The sequence below is a fragment of the Lipomyces chichibuensis genome (assembly GCF_038497645.1).
Source record: "Lipomyces chichibuensis strain CBS 12929 unplaced genomic scaffold V1513scaffold_9, whole genome shotgun sequence".
In the NCBI taxonomy this organism is placed as follows: domain Eukaryota; kingdom Fungi; phylum Ascomycota; class Lipomycetes; order Lipomycetales; family Lipomycetaceae; genus Lipomyces; species Lipomyces chichibuensis.
In genome coordinates, this window is record NW_027117461.1 from 175099 (window position 1) to 191642 (window position 16544).

At 45.7% G+C, this 16544-nt stretch overlaps 3 protein-coding genes across 3 annotated transcripts; 2 read left to right on the forward strand and 1 right to left on the reverse strand.

Annotated features, from left to right (window-relative positions):
- The first annotated feature begins 30 nt into the window (after nt 1-30).
- Nucleotides 31-1594, forward strand: V1513DRAFT_412643 (TIM21-domain-containing protein). Its single transcript, XM_066895757.1, has 3 exons — nt 31-609; nt 665-1001; nt 1056-1594. The coding sequence occupies exons 1-3, from the start codon at nt 148-150 to the stop codon at nt 1139-1141; spliced, it is 885 nt and encodes a 294-aa protein (XP_066754487.1). The 5' UTR covers nt 31-147; the 3' UTR covers nt 1142-1594.
- Nucleotides 1595-2732: 1138 nt separating this feature from the next.
- Nucleotides 2733-5484, forward strand: V1513DRAFT_377398 (uncharacterized protein; the record flags this gene model as incomplete). Its single annotated transcript, XM_066894949.1, has 5 exons — nt 2733-3072; nt 3124-3735; nt 3792-3928; nt 3980-4159; nt 4207-5484. The coding sequence occupies 5 exons, from the start codon at nt 2733-2735 to the stop codon at nt 5482-5484; spliced, it is 2547 nt and encodes an 848-aa protein (XP_066754488.1).
- Nucleotides 5485-9765: 4281 nt separating this feature from the next.
- V1513DRAFT_327731 (uncharacterized protein) lies at nt 9766-11414 on the reverse strand. Its single transcript, XM_066894695.1, has one exon. The coding sequence runs from the start codon at nt 11161-11163 to the stop codon at nt 9847-9849; it is 1317 nt and encodes a 438-aa protein (XP_066754489.1). The 5' UTR covers nt 11164-11414; the 3' UTR covers nt 9766-9846.
- Nucleotides 11415-16544: the final 5130 nt, after the last annotated feature.

Sequence of the window (16544 nt, forward strand, 5' to 3'; positions counted from 1 at the left end):
GCCGCTCCTCCCAACGTTGACTCCGCATCACGAGTTTGAAGTTTATTTTTTTTTGGCATCACTCCAGTCATCGAGATCTGTAGCTTTGTGTAATTTAACGACGAACTAATACAGAACATTGCGACAGGGTATTATAACTTAACCAACATGACTCTTCGCGCTGCGGCAACGTTTCTCACCGGCGATTTGCTTATCACGGCTTCCGCAAAGTCCTTGGTACTACGAGGCACATCACCAACGCTTGTGCGAAAGTTCATTCTCTCCGCAATAAGTCAGCATTCTCCGTCAATTCCAAATGTTGGCATTAACGTTTTACCAATCGGATCGCGATGTTGCCACGGTTCAGTTACGCTAACAGGTACGATTACTTCCAAGGGAGCACAAATTTCGGGTACAGGAATACCGATCCCTAACGCGCCGGTGTCGATGCCGGTTTTGAGATATACGCAGAAGCGAATGTACGCGACGCGTAAAGATACCGCCACCTCTTTTGAGAGCATCGAGACAGGCGCGGCCGAGGGTACCGTCGCTAAAGTGTGGAATGGGACCAAGCGCGCTTTTTCATTTTCGTTTTACACCATTTTTGTTGCGTCCGGGTTTGTTGCTGCGGTGAGTTGTCTTGTTTTATTGTGACATCCGTGATCTGGTGACGAATGAAGTTTAGTGCTACGTTATATGGAGTTTAATACAAACATTCGTTCTTCCCTCCGGTGATGTACAAGTATTTAACCACACTACTGAAATCGTGAAGCGAAATCCCGAATGCCAGAGGTTAATAGGCCGCCGTATGAGTTTCCACGGGGAGTCAGCGGGGACGAATCGGTGGACGCGGAATCGGCCCGTGGCCTCTAGTCGAGTAAAGGATCAATTCGGGAACGAGCATATTTTGATGCGGTTTTGCGTTGAGGGTGATCTTGGAGAGGGGATAGTGCAGCTGGACATGACCAAGAAGAGCGGGAAGGAAAAGTTCGAGTATCGGTATTTACATGTGCATATTGGTGGTATGTGGCGGCTGGAAAATTGTGCGGATGACGGATGGCTAACGCGGGTTATAGATACGATTGTTCGAGTAATTGATGATCCAGAAAAAAAGCCAAAACAAAAGGGAAAGGTCTCGTTTATGGGCGTGACAGTGTTTTAATCGGTGCAATAATGTGTTAGTTGCCGGGAATATGATGAAATCAACGTTTTGCGTGCTAGAACTATGCATGATGGAGGGGATGTCATAGCCACCATGATGTGCACTATACGCACTCATTGCGCTATAATATCTTTAGAATGACCGATAATGCTGAATAGCAGCCCACTGCTACTTCGTGGGGGAATTTCTCCGTTCCGACAGTCGCATATGACTTGCATTAAATATCATGGCACACACGCCGCCTCCACTGGACTACTACAGTTACACCTCGTCAATTGTGTTCAGAACCATAATTGTTGTATCAAGTCCAATATGATCCAATAGCTGACCGAGTCGATCTCTACATTCATTGGATTTTCCTAGTTGAAGTAATCACGGAATATGTTGTAGTAGACCTAAAACACAAGTTGAGACGTATATTCAAAATATTCGCTTCGCCTATATTTATACAGGGATTTTGTTAATTTATAGAATGGAGATAGTAAGTTCGTGCCACAGTGGCTGCAGCTTAATTTACCATCACACCTAGGCTGCATAAGACTAGTGCGAACTAATGATATCATCGGCTAAAACTTTCAGTGCCATATGCGGCTCCATACACCGCGTTGGTAACACACCATTCTAAACTGGGCATAGCTCAATTGGCGGTGCGGGGGCGAAGTAGTGATTTCGCCGCACGGAGCGAACTGTTGGTTTAGTTGCCGTGCACATCCCTTCCCAAAGATTTCCCTTTGATCGAGCAGATGAGTATCATCGACAAGTTCCGCAACGCCTAGAAGTCGCCGCCTGCTCTCTCGTTCTCGTCTGCGCGCGGGTCGACAGCATGCCCGCACTGTCTTTAGGCTGGTATCATAAGGGCTCGGCCTCTGAGACGGCGGCCAGCTCGTGTTCCGGCGACAACCCTCCACTTAGCGAGTCTCCGAGGGATTATTCGCGGCCACCATCTCGCACCGGTCGTCGCGGCCGGTCGGCCTCTCATTCTATTGCTGTGCCATTCTCTCCGTCCCGCTCGCTCTCAGTCGATTCTTTGGCCGCGTCTGTCCGTTCCCGGTCCCGAAACAGCTCGACGACCTCGTTCTTCTCCCGGTTCAGACGTTCATCAGTCTCGACCACCGGCAGCGATGGGCCATCAGGACCATCGACCCCCACCGATTCGCGCGATGACATGGTGCTAACAATCAATTTCAAGCACAAAACATTTAACCGGCGACGTGCCAGGACGCTCGAAACCATCCCGCAGAATGCAGCCACTCACCACCTGCGATCGCCGACCATTATGTCTCGCAGCGGCTCTCAGAACTCAATGCGGTCGCAAATTCTCACAGCGTCGTCCGATACTAGTATACATGAGTCTATCGAGAATCTGAATGCCAAGTCGCGACCGGGGTTCGCATTTCAACGCCGGAATGTGCAAGATTTGTCGAGATCGCGGGTTACGTTTGAAGAGCCGGAGCACCCACTTCACGAGTCCATGTCTTCCTCGAGCTCTCTGCGGTCACGGCCGACGTCGCCGGTCCCAGATTACTTGTCGACTCTACGGATACCGGATGCGGGGTCTGGCTCTTCGTCTGCGCACCGGCCTCGGTCTCTGATGTCGTCTTTGAGTGAGAACGATATTCAGCGCAAGGAGGACGACAGTCTTTCAAAATATTTTGTTTCAGCACCAATGTCTCCCAGCAGTTTGGAGCCAACTCCAAATGAGCAGTCTTTTTCACCGAGTCCGTCATCTTCGTCGTCATCGTTGTCCAATTACAAGAGCCTGGCCAAGCTGCGGAAAAGGGTCGCATCTGCATTTTTCTCGAATTCGTCGCAAAAAGAAATGCAGAAGCGCTTGTCGTCATCGCGGAGTAGTTCAGAGGTCAATGTGGCGGAGCAGCGGCCGTCTGGCACGACTCCACTGGCAACCTCTCCCGTTCCAGTGGCGGCATCAGGTAGGGATCGTTGCGAAATATATTTCTTTACATGCAGCTAACACTTTGCAGGTACATCGTCGTCCCTTACAAGATCGTTGTCGAATCTCTCGCATTCAAGCAATTCCACAACCACGTCCTCAGCATTACGGGCACGGCCACGCAGTCAGACGCTATCATCTCTCGACAACGAGCGACGGAATCGCCGCGAGTTCCACCAACTACACCAAATTGGCAGTATCACTAATCTACTCTCGCTGCGCCTCCGCACCGGGAGCGAGCAAAATTTTGCGGAATTAAAACTGCGGGAGAAGTCTGCAGTTCCACAAAAATCACAGGCGCCTCGTCAATCGGACCGACTACTTCCGCTCGCATTACTGGACACGCAATTACCCGACGGACAAGATGGTGAGAATCCTGCTGACTATTTGAAAAGGGTAGAGTCCGTAGTTAGTCGAAATTACATTGCGCTCTTGCTTGCCAAGAGCAATGATGAGTTTCATTTGGCTGTGCTGCGCATTTTTTGCACAGAGTTCAATTTTGTAGACGAGCCGATTGATATGGCGCTCAGGAAATTTTTGATGGTGGTGCAGTTGCCGCGGGAGGTGCAGCAGATTGATCGTGTCCTGGATGCTTTTGCGCAGCGCTATCATTACTGCAACCCTGAGTTGTATATTTCGAAAGGTCAGTGGTTTGCACGTGGGAATGCAGTCAGCTGTGAAGCTAATAGTATGGGATAGACCAGGCATATGTCGTTAGTTTCTCATTGATGATCTTGCATACAGATGCATTCAACAAGAGTAACAAGCACAAAATGCAAAAACTTGAGTATGTACGGAATACACAAGTAGACGGTGTGGCAAGCGCGGTTCTTGAAGTGAGCATTTTATCTGATTTGGGTGAGAGACCCATAGCTAATCCATGACAGTGCTTTTTTGACAACATAACGTATACTCCTTTTGTTCATATGGATGAAGAAATCGATCCCAGTAGTATCCATTCAGAGAAGTCGACTGATCGGTTGTTGAGTCTTGGCAAACAGCGGAAGAGCTTGGTTATAGGAAAGCCAACGAAGGATCCAGTGGATCCATACGTTTTGATTGCGGAGGTATGTATCTGAGAGAAATTTAATGGTGCAATACTGATTCTCAATAGAACCGATTACAGGACATGCGACCGAGATTATCGGATGTACTTAATCTCGAAGATCCGTATTCATATGTTGGCACGGCTCCTCAATTTGAAGTCAAGGTTCTACACAAAGAATTCATTAATGGTCCACTCCTTCAAATCCTACCTCCTCGATCGGGCCAGCAATTGGTGGTGTCGCCCGAGCTTGGATTCCACAGTTACGTGATGCGGACAGATCACACAATGAAGTACATCAAGGTTGCAAAGATTGGAGTTCTAACGTCACTAGAGCGCAAAAAGAAGAAATCGTCAAAGACACACTGGCGGTCGTGGGGTGCGCTGCTGACGTTATCCCGGGTGTACTTCTTCAAAGATGTGAACTGGGTGCGCGGGTTAATGGATCAGCTAGAGGCAACAATGGCTGTAGACGAGAAAGCTGCTTGTGGAGAGAAGGGCCCGTATATGTTCCCGCCGATTCAAGGATTTCATGCAGACGAGGTGATGTCTACGGAAAACATGATCGCTCTGCTGGACCGGAGTTACACCAGTCGCAAGCACGCATTCGCTATGGTCACGAAGGGCGGTGTGCAGGATTGGTTTGTGGCTGACTCTGAGGCGGAGATGAATGATTGGATTACGAAGGTGAATTATGCGGCTGCATTGAATTCATCTGGTGCGAATATGCAGGGCGTCGAGAAGACTGCGGAAGGGAATCCGGAGCTGCAGCATTTGGTGGGCAGTCTTACGCCGATCCAGACGCGATCGCAGTACAATACGATGCGGAGTGATGCTTCAGAAAAGACGAATGTTCTGTTCTCGTCACTATTCTATGATAATGGCAGTTTGCACAATCATTTATCGGATGCCAATTCAGGGGCATTGGTAGAAGAAACGGCGATTGAATTTGCCTTACAAGTGTCGGAAGGGAGACGTGATGCGTTGGAATGCAAGGTTAGAGAACTAGAAGACCATTTATTTTCGCAAACTCAGGAACTCGACGCAGATTCTCGCACGGCGAAGCATCTGAGCATTTTGACGCCGATAATGCCACGAACTCGAGACTCGCTGATTATGTCAGCGGGCATGGTTGCGGCGAAGATGGATTGGTTGCGAATCGAAGTCATGCGGACGCGCTGTTTTCGCGAAATATTGGTCAAAGAACTGGATAGCGAGCGTGAGATGGTCGCCTTACTTCAAAAGAAACTTGCTGTTCAGAGACGTGATGAGGAGAAAATGGGCGGCAAGGACGGTGTTGCTGGTGGTGATACTGTTATTGCGTGCTATGTGGATCCGGCTAGTTGATGTATTGATGTTGTTTTTTTTCAGTTTACTGGCGTCTTTGTGATAATGAATTTTTTCCCGTTGAATGTATTGATTTGTTGGAAGGCTGTATTTGTAGATAGGATAGATGGGGATATGGTTTTGTTTGAAGTGTTTGTAAGTCATAGAAGTTATGGGCGTTGAATTTATTGAAGTTTTATCTCATCTGTGTTTAAACCTGTCGCGAGCAGATGGAAAGTGCTATTGCATTTTGCCTTTAAAATTGTCGGTCCTATCTGGATCGCACTGATTCATCCGATAGTTCCATACTTACAAGTTCTGATATTTCATTTCAAGCTAGCTTTGCTACGTGGCATGGCATACCTTATATCAAATCAGAGCAAATGCATACTTAAATCTCATACAATGTCGCTTTTTGTTAAATATACGTGTATTAAATTCCAAGGTCGCAGGAAAGGTTTGCGCGAAATACGGATTTTTATCAGCGATGCAAATGAATCTTTGCCAAGCTATAGATCCACAGAATTAATCAGCCGACCTACCTGTCACAGTCGTCATATCAGTGTATATCGGCATTTTCAATCCCATTTGAAGGATGGCTGACAAAAACGAGCAGATAGACAATGCCAGCGACTCAATTTAAGTAATATAAAGAAGGTTAAATTAAGATTTACATCCCTTGCGCCAAGTTAACGAGAGAGTTTGTTTAAATTTGGAATGAAGTGGTTAGGGCTGATCCGAATATTATTGATTATTCGGCGGATAATCAATCGCGTCATTTTGGAGGGATGATTTGACTAATCACAGATCAGTTTATATGTCGCTACAGCTTCAGGCTATAAGGGCTTTTTTAGCCGTACCTCCAGAATGGCTTATTTGCATGGTATCTACACTAGCCACTATGCATAACTGTATATTTGTTCTATTGGAGGTATTGAACCGTGGAAAAAGGAGGATGTACCGGTATCAAGCGGGGTTGAGAGGAATCAGCCGCCCAATTAAGGTGTAAGTACTTTACTTGTCTTGTCTTATCGGAGATTTCCTGGTACCCAACTCCCACGACAGCAGTGAAACAACAAACGACGAGCTAGTTTGTTCGCGGCATTCAATGTTTCAATAATTTTAATGTGTCGTGGATTGTGATTTAGTATTTGGCCTTTGATAACTAGATAATAATCGTGCTTAGCTAACAGACACTGCCAGCCATTGTAAAGCTTAAGCTGCTGGGCGAGGCATTGTTGAACATATTGATTCGCTATTGTTTATGCAGGCCACAGACTTAATCAATATGTTATCAATTAATTAAAAATTCCGATCGGGTCCACTTCTAAAAATACTCTGACCGAAAGTAGCAAAAGCCCGAAGCCAGGAGACGATAAGGTTCTGCGTGGCAGTTCGCCGCGCCTTTTTCTCGCTTCCATGCAGTTGCCGTTTTGAGCAAAGGCAGAGGCAAAGGAGATTTTCCATTCCTGGTCCTGCACGCGACACGGACCTTTCTGCAGAAAAAAAACAGACTATCTATCTATCTATCTATCTATCTATCTATTTAAAAGCCTTGTGTCCACACGGACAAAAATGCACGGCAAAAATGCGAAGATGAACTTCATAAATATGGAAGGACAGAACCGGCGGGAAGTCACAGTGAATCCGCATAATCTACCTAAAGCAAATCATACTCGTGGGAATGTACCTATGAATTTTTTGTACTTTACCACCCAACTTCCCCTACCACGAATTGCACCATTGGCCCCCGCTTTATTTGTCCTTTCGAAACTGAGAAAATTATTATTAAGTGATTGTATACATTGTATTAATTCCTCTCCCGCTCACTTTCCAAGTTAAGGCATCACGAGCACTGTTTTTGCGCTTGACTCTCGGACAATCCAGCAACTTTCTAAATTAAACATCAAACATATTAACAGTAATCGCAACATAAACGAAGCGATTGTATCTGAAGAATATGGGTATGGCATTATCTGACCTCGAACACGGATTGAGAGTTACTTTAGAGAGTAACAACACGTGTCTTTGAAACCGGGCAGTTGGTTTACGTTTACTTGCCGCCAACCTTCTTGATCACAAAATACAGATTTCTTCTCTGCACCCGCGGCTACCTATAATAATAATATGAAGACAGGTGTGTAGATTAGACAGCTATGGCTGACCACTAGTTTAAAGTTTTAAAGAAGAATCCCTCGTTACGAAAGGTTTAACTATATTTATGACACGCTTTAATTCGATGGGCTTAGTCATATATCATAAGAAAGCTGTAACAATTTAAACTACATAACAAAGAAATTCAGTAAAAAATTACTAGAAAATAATGATTCTCTGTACTCAATACAATATCTCCCACCATTCTGGCACGAGAGGCGTGGGGGTATTGTTCTATTGAATTAAAAAGTAAGGAGCATAAAAATTTTTAAAATTGCCAAACTGACGGGAATGCAATGATTGGTTGGAATGTGAGTTGACCCACAAAATAAGTCAACAATGGCTGGCCAAGACTTCAGCCGCCTAAAACGATCTGCGATGAAGCGAATGGCGTGCTTTCTCGCACTGAGTCTGATAACTAGAATTAAATAAAAAAAATGAATTTTTTTTTTGCAAAGGCCGGAAACGCCACATCTCGAAAACGAGAATTGAATCAGTCTTCGACAACTTGGCATTTCAAATTCGTTATAAATTAATATCTGTCACGCTCTTGTGCGAGATGATCTATGTTTAGATTCTGAATATCCCGTATAAGGACTGTCGACGTCATCCGTAGCCCAAGCAGCCATGGCAAGCAGAATTGGGACGATAGGCTGTCAGACATGATGTAGCCATATTCATGCTGATTATATTGCCATCGATTGTACATAACCAATCACCATCCCGCGTACGAATAACTACGATCTGAGACGAAGAAGGCAAATTAGCTAAATACCGGTCCCATTAGCCCGTCGTAGCCAGCAAGTGCTGAATGTCTGATCCGATAATCCCACGCAACAGCAAGACGATTCAAAATATGAAAGCCCTTCCTACAGTAATAAGGAATTGGCAGAGAGAAACATGGGTTTTGTACACGAGGTTAGGGTATTGCTGGAGCCATGAGCAAATATTATTTAGTGATAATTGAGCTGCTTTGATGATGATGCCGAACTCCACACTGAGCCTATATTATTAAATGACGAGATCGCGTATGAAGTCATTAGCGCAGTCGTACGCCACAGTAGTCGTAAGCCCAGCCTGTGAAATCGCAGTCCTGGCGATGGGTCACTGTTCAAGTTGTTGCCTTCGACCGACCTTCAAGGTGGGCGGCGGGCTTGCTGACTCCAGCCCAGCCATTTACAGACACATTGAAGAGCAACATTTCACATCAGAGTCTTTCTGCAATGCGCCAATCTGCCATTTACAGGAGATAGCCTGCGGTATCAGTGGTTACTGAATTTACATTATGATCAAAAAAATACATTGTTAGGTCTAGACAGTGGAGGTAAAGTAAAATGGTGGGCACTGCACTTCACCGAACTATAGCCCAATTTTTGCCTCTTGAGTCTTGACTGCGTTAGTTACTCCGCACACTGTAGCTAGCTGCCCTCGGGTCGAATCCGGCTAAATCTGGCTGATCTCAATTCTATTACGCATGGAGCGGAAGTTCCCGCTCATCGTACAGCGAACGGCCAAACAAAGCTGAATGTTAAACCACAATTCCGAATGCCGAAGACTAGTCAAATTCGGGTTGCAATGCGGATATCCCGCTTTCGTCGTCCAATGTTGTCTGCCGTGGTTGCAAAACGGAAGACAAACTGCCCCGCGCCGTAATCCCTCTAATCTTTCGTCCTTATCGAATCTACCAAAATCAGACGGTAAAGCTGTTCAGAAGTTTATCGGAAGAACCAAGAGTTAAAACCGTTTCGTTCAACGTGAAAAAGTATTGTTTGTTCGCAAAAATTAGGACAGTTATGCATGACCCAAATCGGGACTTCTGTGGTTCGTGCGCTATATCCGAAGGCAAGTTCAATCATAGCCTAAAAAAAAAAACTTTTGGGGATGATTTTGGTTGTCCCAACGCTCCACGTGGCTAGAAGCAAGAGGGCAACGCATTGTAAGAGAATATGATAGAATCCGCAATGGCGTGACTGTCATTATATGTGCTAAATCTTTATCGATTATATTCAGATATACAATATAAATAAATAAATGCAGAGCAATCCCAAAGTATAGTCCCGATCCCATAGTAACTTACAACAATTAAGAACTAGAGCTATCAAACAAAAAATCCACAGATAACACCACCGATAACCCAACCGTGATAGATACGAAAATGTAAATAGAATAATAATGATAATAATAATACATCACAATTGTCAAGAGCAAAACAATTGGCTACATTGTCCATTACTCAGTCTCGTCCTTATTTTCCATGTCCTCAGAGCCGTCTCGACTGCTCCGCTCCTCCTCCCCGACATCGTCTTCATGCTCCGACATGGTGACAGTCACATTATTCCCCGCTAAATGCTGCTGATGCGCCTTTGACCGCCGTAACCGACGGAGCCGTCCTTGCATAAGGTAATAAGCGCCGCGACGAACAATAACTTCCAACAAGCTGCGCTCATACCCATACAAGTCTCGGGTCTGGCGGTATATCTCTTCAATAATCCGCCGTCGCTCCTTCTCTTCTGTGTCACGGATCCAAGTCCGCTCGCCAAGGGGAAACCCTTGGTCCTGGAGAATTCCGAGAATATGTTGCTCCCGCGATCGGGCTTCGTCGGGGTCATGCGCGAGACCCATGCGTGCGTGCAAATCAGGTAGCGGAATCCGCGACTCACTCTGCTTTCGCGGCGCACGAGGCGGTCGCGAGGGAGTCGCGTTGACTTCTGTAGCCGTCGTCTTCGTCGCGGTCGTCGCGGTCGTCATCGTCGTCGTCGTCAAGCGCGGCGAGCACGCGGCAGACGAAACTGTGGAGCTGCCATTAAACAGCGGATTCCCAGGACTATATGCCAGAGAGGGCGACGACATTGGGGTCGACAACTCAGACGAGTTGCTGGAGGACGAGACAGACGACATGTCCGAAAACGAAGAGATATCCGATGCCATACGCATGCGCTTCTGCGGACGCATGGCGCCAGTCAGATCGAGGCCCAAACCGAGAGCGTTTGCCAGATCTTGACTTGTCAGGCTCGTGAAATCGAATGCACCAGGAAACTGTAGGAATTGCTTTTGCTGCTGTTGATGTGCAAGTGCAACGGCTGCCATTGTCGCGAAGTTGGATGTCGCCATGGACTGGGTTGCTGCTGCGTTGGCGAGGAGGAGGTCCGCAGGTGAGGACACCCTGATGTCATTGTATATCTTTGGCCTGCTGTGCAAGTTAGCATGTTTCTGAACGGCTGTGTGTGCCAGAGACGAAACATACATCTGAAAAGACTGAGAATCATTGAAAATGAAGCCATTGCTGAGGTCGTCGTCTTGGAACGAAAGGTTGGCCTTGGACTGCCAGTCGACGGAGAGATCGAGCGGGTGGACGGTTTTTGAGTCCGCATCATCGGCACACAAGATAGAGGTAGATCCGTCGAGACGGCCATTGGTCGAGAGCGAAGAACTGAAGAAGGACGGGTTGATAAGATCTTCAGCAGGCGTGATAGGCGAAGGATAGTCGTCGAAGCAGACCCAGGACGACACGTCGTCGGAAGCGGGAGTAATTGAGAGGACGTCCATAATAAATAGATAATACTGTAACGAGCGAATGGATATTATAGTATTGTTTAAGTGTTAACGAACGACAATGCGAGTGCGAAGACTGGAGGGAAAAAAAAAAACAGGGGCTCTAGGCGACGAGCGTGGGCTGAGAGGATATATGTAGTTCTTCGGATAGCTAACACTTATTCTGGCCACGGTTAAGGCACGGGCCGGTGCTTTTTTTGACCGAACTGTTAATAATAACAAATATATAGCCTGCGAGGCGAACGTGATCCGCAATAGCACAACCAACATTGCTTTTTGGCTTTCAGCCCGAGCTACGGCAATGCAAGTGGCAAAGTTCCTGTAACTAAAAAAGTATTGATACTTTGACCACCACAGTACTCAGTTTCTCCGGGCGACTTTCGTGCGCAGCTAAAAGGCGCATTTTGACGGTTGATGCAACTTCGGTGGAGATTCGTACCATTCCATAGTTGTACGACTTTAATAACACAAATTGAATACCAGTAGCACAAAATTGCGTAATTTAGCCACCATTCCTGTGAGACGTTACTTCGTGATCGTTGGTCACAACTACCCAGCCCCAGCAGTTAATTAACGTTGGAATTGGCAGACCAGCCCACTCGACTCGGTCTGGACGCCTAAGCTTCGGGTTCCTAGCAGTATACACCTCATCTGCACCAACAAGTATTCTATATGCCGGCGGTCTCAGACTGCAAGGTATTTTCAATAATAATGAGTAGCTACAATAAGATAATATTCCTCAAGAATGCATTTCAGCCGCGTTTTAATGCTCGTAATTTCCGATAATCTGCAGCTCAATTGTCATCACGTCATTCTTGTCCGGTTTCATGGTTTATAATATTCAATGAAGCCACTTTTGTGCGACCATTTTGGCTCCTTGGCTCCGTAATATCTGCCACCAACGTTCCATTAACACGGCTCTGAACATCGCCACCAGTTCGGGGGAAGGTTACATACAACTTACTATCATGGGCCGTTGCAGGACCCTGCCACCTCTTCTGACTGCCTGCCAGAAACATTCAACGTTGCCGATCGACAATGCATGCCGAAGCCAGCAGTTGTGGATGGCAGGTATATTTGCTCACTTTCCCGCCGATCTGGGTACCAGTTCAGTGGCTGTGTCCTCGGGTCCAACTCCTGCCCGCATACCCTCATTTTGATGGTACGTCTATACAATGAGTCGTATCTTCTCGCCATTACTGGAAAAAACGTTTACTTGACGGCATATCTGACTGCATGTACATGTATAATACGGTATAAGTTAGGTGTGGTACAGATCAACAGATCGGATTGTTGGCTATTGTTACTGCAATCGAAAGGGAGGAACTTGCTGGGCCAGTGGCAATGTCCATTGGGCACCGTGCTGTTTGATGGAAGTCGGTTAGAATATCTACTTGAAATGCCGAGCGTGATATCAGTAGATAGAGAAAACCGATTGTAGAAGTAGTTCGCCGGAGTTTATTTCAGAATTAAATTTTATTCCGATGTCGTAAAGCAGGAGATAAGCGCACGCTCGGACAGTTCTTTGCTGATATTTTGGTAACTCACCGAGGACATACTACATTATTATTGCGCTGATATGGCCCATTTAGCCGGTAGCAAAAAAAAAGTGCAATCCCAACGGCAGAAGCTAAGTCTTGTTTTAGGGCTCTGTTGTGTCAAAGAAAATGGTAATGCGATTCAAAGCGCAAGGCTGTAGAGTTAAATTATGCGACTCTTCATTCTTGTCAGATCGGGAACTTCGGCTGGGTGGCGAGTTATTGCTTAAAAGACAGACTTAATTATTTCCATGCCATGAACGTGGGTAATTTTTTGTTGCCTTATACGATTCAGTACAATTATCGTATATGCGTTATTCTCTATCTTCGGCTGATTGATAAATCCCAACTTGTGGCCGGAAACTTCCAAACTCTGATTCGAGATATCGAGCACTGGTGGGAGCCCATCGTTCGACAAACGTGTTCGTGACTAACGCCTAACTCGAGCGCCAATTAAACTTTGCCACGAGAATTCCCTTTTCCAGGGCGAAATTGTTTTTCGTTTAGACGTACGTTCTTCGCGTCCCCTCGACTTGGCATTTTCCACTAGCCAATGAATATTAACTGAGACATGCAAGCCGTCCCGAAAATATTTTGTTTCAGTTGTTGCGTCGATCATCACATATGCGGGGGATCAATTGATTGGTTTAGTAGAATATTTGAATTGCCCTATTCATTTGATTGGTTAATTAGTCAATGGTTTGGTTTATTAATGACATATCAAGCACTCAGAGTTGGGATGTGTTTCAGAATTGGAATTTAAAGTATGTTGTTTGTTAAGTATATGTGGGGATCGGAGAATTAGTTATTTTAGCGCAAAGCTAAAATAGGTATAGACTTTGCTACTGAAATGGATTAAAGCTAGGAGTGGCAGAGATAAGGGCGAAAAGGCACAATCGCAAGGTATACAGAGTTCTAAGATAAAGCAAGGCTATACTGGATCAGGACTCATGCGCCGCTTCTCATCATTAGTTAGGCCCAAAGTCAGCTTTGAACTGAACCGGGGCAAGGAGGAAGGGCAATAAAAATTGTCCGGTAGTGAATGATGCTAATCCGCCTGACTATACTCGCCATCGTCAATGGCGATACCTAACTTGTACATGCCATTTCGAGCCTATGATGTGTTGTTTCAAATTAAAGCTGACACAATTTAGTACGGACGGTTTATTGTGGAAATAGGAAAAGTCGATGAGTCCAGTGTTGGTCAAAAACAAAACCGTTTTATTTCTTCTTTGAATGAAGTTGAAATATAGCCGCACTGTTGACAATATTGTATTGACTCGAATTGGAGCAAGAATTGTTCTTACAAGCCCTCGATGAAGCGCACGTCCGTATACGGCATATCGAGTATGATCGGACTTTCCAAACTTACCATGAATGAATCCATCTAGTTTATCATTGTAGTGGCCAATCGCGTTCATCAAAATGAGTTCGTGACTAATGCTAGTAATTGCACGCTTCAAATATTTAATTCTCACACTATAAGAGCCGATCTTTTAATCTCAGCGCCTTGGGTAGGCCCAAAAAAAATTACTAACGGACAATTTTATGAAATTGCTAATCAAGGAAGCTCTCATTGGCAGAAATATCTGGTATACAAACGATCAGCTTCGCGCACAAAAATTTAAAATTATGCGGTGAAATGTTCGTATGGGTTAAACGCAATGATGGTGGTGTGATGATTGATGATTCATTCATTCGGCTTTTCAAACCTGCAGGGTTCGAGACGGATCTACCCGTGTGGTTATTGCTCACTCGGCAGGTCCTCAGGATAACCTGACTTGAGTGGGCTCCTCGACATATACAGCTAGAAGCTAATAAAATGCTGTCGATTTAACACAAGCGTAACCTGATAGTTCGTGTTTTAAACGGCACAGCTGCAAGCAATTACGTGGAGGCGACGGACAGTTCCGTCGACTCGCTTGTCGTTGGAAATATATGCGATGTAAAGTCAATTTTTCTGAAACTCAAACCCGTCAAAATACCACTTTCTGATTGACAACTTGTCTTGTCCTTAACTGCTATTAGAACTCGGTCTTTGTTCTTGGTTTTCAAGATGTCACCGTGGACAGGAATGCCTAACTTGATTGTTAGTTCGTACGGCGCGTTAGCGATTAGGCTAGGTCATTCCTGTCCAAACTACTGCGGCGATGACAGCATCAGTTGGTTTGAAATCATTACACACTTGCTGTCCCAACAACAAATATCAAAAATGACAGCCATCATCCAATCTCATCCCGGACTATTGATCACGCAGTCTGCAGAACCACCGAAGCCACTGGTCCGGCTCATCGGATTCGGGAACTCCCGCCGTGCTAGATCTGCTCGGATCCAGGACCAAGTTTCCGAGTTGCCCTGACCATTTGTAGCCTTATATCAGATGCTGTGCGCCACATCGGCCAAAGAGTTTGATGGTCGCGAGCAGGGTGTATGTCTGTGTGGCGTTCCATGAAAAAGTCCCGGCTTCGGTCAGTTACCGAGCTGCGGGCGAAACTTTTACCCGGAAGTGATGGAGCCGTGCACTAAGAATAAAGTCATAAACTTATACGCTTCTTATACGCGCTAACTGCTGCTCTGCCTAACCGAAATTATGATCAGCGCGTACTAATGTTAGTCGACCAGTAGTTTACTCACCGCGACCGTTATGCATGTAACGGGGATTGTTTTTGTTTGATTATTCTCAAATTAATACAGATCCACTTACCGGCATCCAGACGGTCAATCCATGCCTGCGGCTGCTTATGTGGCAAGGTTCGAAATTGCGAGAAAGTAAGGTAACCTGCGGTCCGGCTTTTTTGAGAGAGTTAAGCAATAATCCCGTTGTTGATGCCAGTCGTGAGCACTCGATCGCCGATGCTCTGGCAAGTTGCATCGTCTAAATCACAATCGCAGTTCGAACACCTGGACCCTGCGTCAAATAGCTCAATCCGGAGAATGATTCCCTCCTATCGAAACCGCAAAACCCTAGCACGCCCTGAACTTCTTGTAAACTCAAAATTGTTCCGTTTATTTCGTTCGCTCAACCTACTCCGAGTCTATGGCCCCGACATCGACTCTCAGTAGTAACACCGAAATTGACAGGTCACACTTCTGCGCTGCAACATCACTGGCAGAGACAATTTTTGTTATCGGCAAGGTTAAGTTTATTAGAAATTTGAGTGCATTACGGGGTCCAAGTGATTTGAGATTAATGCCACCCCAATGGGAACGAAAAACAGCACACTAGCTTGACTGCCATGTCCACAGTTGCTTGGTCAACTCTGGCCGGCCGAATACATTGTTATTTTAGGCATGATAGTCGACGACACAAATATATACTTGTCAAGAGAACAAGCACCTTGGTTTGGTGATGATCAACACCTTATACAATAAATTGCAATAGCCTCCTACAAACTTATTTTGTAATTGTTTTAAGGCAATTTCCTGTAGCTGTGTGATAAGTCTGTTGATTGCAAGAATGAATAATGATAGCGCTAAGGATAACCGAACCAGCCGTCGGCGACGCTGATGGTCACGGAGGACCATTAATAACAAAAGTATTAATCGGCTCACGCCATTTTTCGCATACCATCTTAATGGCCACGTCAGGCAAGGCAAAGAACAGGCATTTGTCGTGGAGAATTGTTATTGATGGATCCAAGTGACAGAACACAACTCGTTTTTAATGATGTAGCCAGTGATCCCATCATGGACGAGCCGGAGGCAGATTGACATCACGATTCAATCTCCTTGGGACAAATGATTTGCTCTCACTGAGCGGCTGGTGCCGTACGGAATCGGCAGACTATGGACAATGACAATATTGCTTAATAGGAGCATGCGGTCGTGTCGCTAACG

Coding starts and splice junctions, on each gene's coding strand:
- V1513DRAFT_412643 (XM_066895757.1), top strand. CDS start 148: ATGACTCTTCGCGCTGCGGCAACGTTTCTCACCGGCGATTTGCTTATC. Junction 610..664: donor CGTCCGGGTTTGTTGCTGCG/GTGAGTTGTCTT, acceptor AATGAAGTTTAG/TGCTACGTTATATGGAGTTT. Junction 1,002..1,055: donor TTTACATGTGCATATTGGTG/GTATGTGGCGGC, acceptor CGCGGGTTATAG/ATACGATTGTTCGAGTAATT.
- V1513DRAFT_327731 (XM_066894695.1), bottom strand. CDS start 11,163: ATGGACGTCCTCTCAATTACTCCCGCTTCCGACGACGTGTCGTCCTGG.